The sequence below is a fragment of the Salarias fasciatus genome, chromosome 10, assembly GCF_902148845.1.
Source record: "Salarias fasciatus chromosome 10, fSalaFa1.1, whole genome shotgun sequence".
Taxonomy (NCBI): Eukaryota; Metazoa; Chordata; class Actinopteri; order Blenniiformes; family Blenniidae; genus Salarias; species Salarias fasciatus.
In genome coordinates, this window is record NC_043754.1 from 12,456,900 (window position 1) to 12,460,732 (window position 3,833).

Here is a 3,833-nt window from a genome sequence, read left to right on the forward strand (position 1 = left end):
GAATGCATTAAGCATTGACAGGCTTTAGCAGCAAGGTATTAACCGTTGTGTTCAGACAGCAGTCAACAAAGTGTGTCTGAGAGACGTTCATCAGACAGGAGGGATGTGGAGGTCAGGGTCAGACGCCTTTTCCTCAGCAGGATGTTTTTCTTTCAAATAAACTAGTGGATGGCTAAGCAATTACTCGTTTTATTAAAACACATTTTCACTGAAGTTACTGCAAGTGCAATGTGGAGAAAACTAAATGACCAAATAAGATTAAGAGCAAAAACACAAGTGTAACGACATCAATAAAGACATTTAAAAATGAGCACGAGAAGATATTATAGGCTGTTTTGTAATGACTTTTTGTCGATCTCAACACCAATTATTACCTGGTTCATACACAGGAAATTCACCGATTCAATGTACAACTTCAAAAATAAACTTTCAAACTTTACCTGGATCAAATGAAGGGCGGATCCCAGTGTTTTCAGTGACTCCGAGCAGCGTCGGCGTGTAAACAGACACGTTTCCCGTTTTCATGTGAAATCACAGTGTGACGTCTACAAACGTGGGTGAGATGAAAGGCGTGTGTTTTACGTTGGCCCGCAGTCTGGCCTGACACCGAGAAGGAAAAACGCAGAGACGTTTCTGTACAGGCAGCCCCCCCCCCCCCCCCCCTTATCAGCCAGACTGTGGACACTGACCGACCGTGACCGGTCACCACTTCACACATGACGAGCAGTTGAGGTGCTCCTTGGCGCTGCTGCTGAATCCGGACAGGATGAGGGAGCCGGGGTCTCGCTCCACCACCGCTGGACACTCCTCGTTGTTCAGGATGTGCTCCACCAGGCAGCGGGCCGCCTCCTCGATGTTGGTGTTTTCCTGAAAAAGTAAAAAAAAAAAATCGATGAAAAAAAAATGTCTCTATAAAGTGATTTGTGGAAAGACGATGTCTTTTTGGGCGAACGCAGCTGCGCCCCTCCCGGTACCTTAGCGGAGGTCTCGAACCAGCCCACGAAGCCGTTCTCCCTGCAGAAGGAGTCCAGTTTGGGCTGCTGGGACGCCAGCTGGTCCGACTTGTTGGCCAGGAGCACGGCGGGAACCGGCCTCCTGTGGTTCAGAGTCACCTGCAGGAAGGAGGGCAGGCGTCTGCGTCAGGTTACTTCCTGTTACCGTCGGTGCACTGGCAGCAAGTAAATGTAAAATAAAGAAAGACAGACGGATAAAAGGACTATTTTGTTTCCTTCAGCACGTCCAGGCCTTTTTTTCTTCTTCTTTAAACTGCTTCTCTGTCTCATTTCCTGGTCTGTATTGCTGTTGTGGTTTGTTTTTGGTGTGTGGGCGTATCAGCCGCGTGCAGGAGAAGCAGGCGGACGACTGTGTTTCGGTGTGACCGCCGAGCCGGCGCCCGACCTTAGAGTCCAGGTCGTCCTTCCACTTCAGCACGGCGTCGAAGGTGGAGGCCCGCGTCACGTCGAACACCACCAGAGCTCCCACCGCCTCCCGGTAGTAGACCCGAGTCATGTTCCCGTAGCGCTCCTGTCCTGGGACGCACGGACAGACATCAGACACACACACACACACACGAAGATGCCTTTCAAATCCATAAAACCAGATCAGCTGTGGCTGATCTGCAACAATCACACAAGTGTGTGTGTTTGTCTAAGTGTGTGTGTGTGTGAGAGAGTGTGTGTGTTCCACAGTGGCCACCATCATGTGACTAATATTATGAGCATGGGATCACTTGAGTCACAGTCAAGCACAAGATCAACATTCCTCAAGCAGGCATCAAATGACAGGGAGAGACTCAAACTCAGGCATGCGGCGGCCAGACGCGCTTCAACGCGGAGAAAATGTACTTTAATCACAGGAATCAGCAACGCTGCAGACTGGTTTACTATGTTTAGTTCAAAGCAAGAGAGGGTGTTCATCCTGGTGCTGCTGCTCCGCAGAAAGCCTGATAACACACTCATTGCTTACGAGTGTGTGTTGGAGCTCAGCAGCATCTAAAGCAGGGATGTCCAGAGTCTGGCTCCAGGGCCAATCTCGGGACATCCAGGACTTTTTATTTGGTCTGCAATATCAATCATAAATGTTATTCTATTTTTTTACCACAAACAAAATAAATAAATGAAACATGACTGTGCAGATTTAAACTATTGAATGTGTAAAAATATCAATTCTTTGCATAAAATTCCATGTTATTCAAATGAAGACAGTTTCATTCAACTGTTTCTGGTAAAAAAATATTTTTTTAAATCTCTTAATTCAATAATATCACATAAGCTAAAATGTTAGCAGACAATATTACTTAATCGCCTTTTTTTTAAAAATTTTTTTTGAAAACCTGTTCTAGACTGGAGGTTTTTCACTTTATTTTTTGACACATTATGTTACTGTGACCATAGATACATTTTTTCATTATTTAAAATAGTGTCAAGGGTCGGTTGGCAAAATTTAATCTAAAATATATCAATGTAGGTTTTTTTCCCAATTTTTCTCCAAATCTGCTCTATAATTACTGTTGCAGAGCTCATTTAAGCAGTTTAAAGCTTGAGGAACAATGAGGCGCTGTGGACCTGAGCCCGGCTCTGGTCTGGACCAGCTGATGACCTTTGACCGACCTGCGATGTCCCACAGCTGCAGACGCACCACGGTGTCGGAGTCCCACTGCAGCACCTTCAGGGCGAAGTCCACCCCGATGGTGGCCCGGTAGTGCTGGGAGAAGATCTGGTGCACGTAGCGCTTGATGATGGAGGTCTTTCCCACCCCGAGGTCCCCGATCACCAGCACTTTGAAGAGGAGCTCCTGCTGCATGGCTGCAGCGCTGCGAGAGGAGGGAGTTTAAAAAAAATAAAACAAAAATAAAATATCACCGAAATGTATTCTCCGTTCAGGTGTTATTTAAAAAAATATAATGATTTAAAAAAAAAGCTTTAGAGGAGAAAAGAAGTGTCCTACAGACTTCACACAGTAAACTTCACACACACACAGACTGACTGTGCGCGCGCGTGTGCTCCAAACAGCAACTCCCCGTGCTGCGTTCATGTGCGTCCTGTAAACTCAAGCTTCGCTCTCAGCTCACGGAATCTGCTCAGATCTTCATTTATGTCAGATACAGTTAAAATAAATGGATTTAAAATGGTTAAATTTTTCTCTCTTAACTATTTACAACTGACTATATGATAAAGTAGCGGTGGTACAAATTGAGATGGAGTTATGACTTGATTTACACTTGTCATCATCATACAAATGCGCCAGTTTGCTTGAACTGAACGCTCTCTTGCTTGATTTAATATGTGTACTAAATCTGTAAACTTTGTCAGTCATATATTGAAAGGTAATTCTTGTAAATAACACATTTAATTATTAAACTGTATTTCTTAGAAACATTTTATGTAGAAATGCAGTGTGGATCTTTATATCATGAAGTGGTGAATCCTGACGGAGTGTGACTTTGATCAGTTTTACATTTCCGAACTGATTTTATTTTACTTGATTTACAGACGCTGATTCTCTTCTCGTGCGCAGCAGTCTTTGCTCCTGCGGTCCTTGAACGCAGCGCGCCGGTGCGCCGCTGTGCGCTCCTTTACGGTAAAACGGTGCTGATGAGGGCGAGGAGGAGACGCGTGTGATGCTGCTGTTGTGTCCTGCTGCCATTTCAGCCGCGATTCATCGCGGAAATACAAAGAGTCGTCGCTCGGACCCGGATCCCCCCCCCACTCGGCCCCCACCTCCTCCTCCTCCTCCTCCGCTCCTCCTCCGCTCCTCCTCATCCTCGGGAGGTCTGGGATGCTGCGGGTCCGCTTCACGCTGCGTCTGAGCCACAACACAGCCTCTGCTGGTTT

At 46.2% G+C, this 3,833-nt stretch overlaps 1 protein-coding gene across 1 annotated transcript; it reads right to left on the reverse strand.

The window, feature by feature from the left end:
* Nucleotides 1-702: 702 nt before the first annotated feature.
* rab38c (RAB38c, member of RAS oncogene family) lies at nt 703-2,802 on the reverse strand. The gene is made up of 4 exons (XM_030101327.1): nt 2,610-2,802; nt 1,399-1,529; nt 975-1,112; nt 703-867 (listed from the first exon to the last, which is right to left on the reverse strand). Exons 1-4 carry the CDS (start codon nt 2,800-2,802, stop codon nt 703-705), a joined length of 627 nt encoding a protein of 208 aa, XP_029957187.1.
* Nucleotides 2,803-3,833: the final 1,031 nt, after the last annotated feature.

Excerpts from the sequence above, each read along its gene's own strand:
- rab38c (XM_030101327.1), bottom strand. The coding sequence starts at position 2,802 with ATGCAGCAGGAGCTCCTCTTCAAAGTGCTGGTGATCGGGGACCTCGGG. Across the intron at positions 1,113-1,398 it reads AGGACGACCTGGACTCTAAG|GTGACTCTGAACCACAGGAG; the intron begins GTCGGGCGCCGG and ends TCCTTCCTGCAG. Across the intron at positions 868-974 it reads GGTTCGAGACCTCCGCTAAG|GAAAACACCAACATCGAGGA; the intron begins GTACCGGGAGGG and ends TTACTTTTTCAG.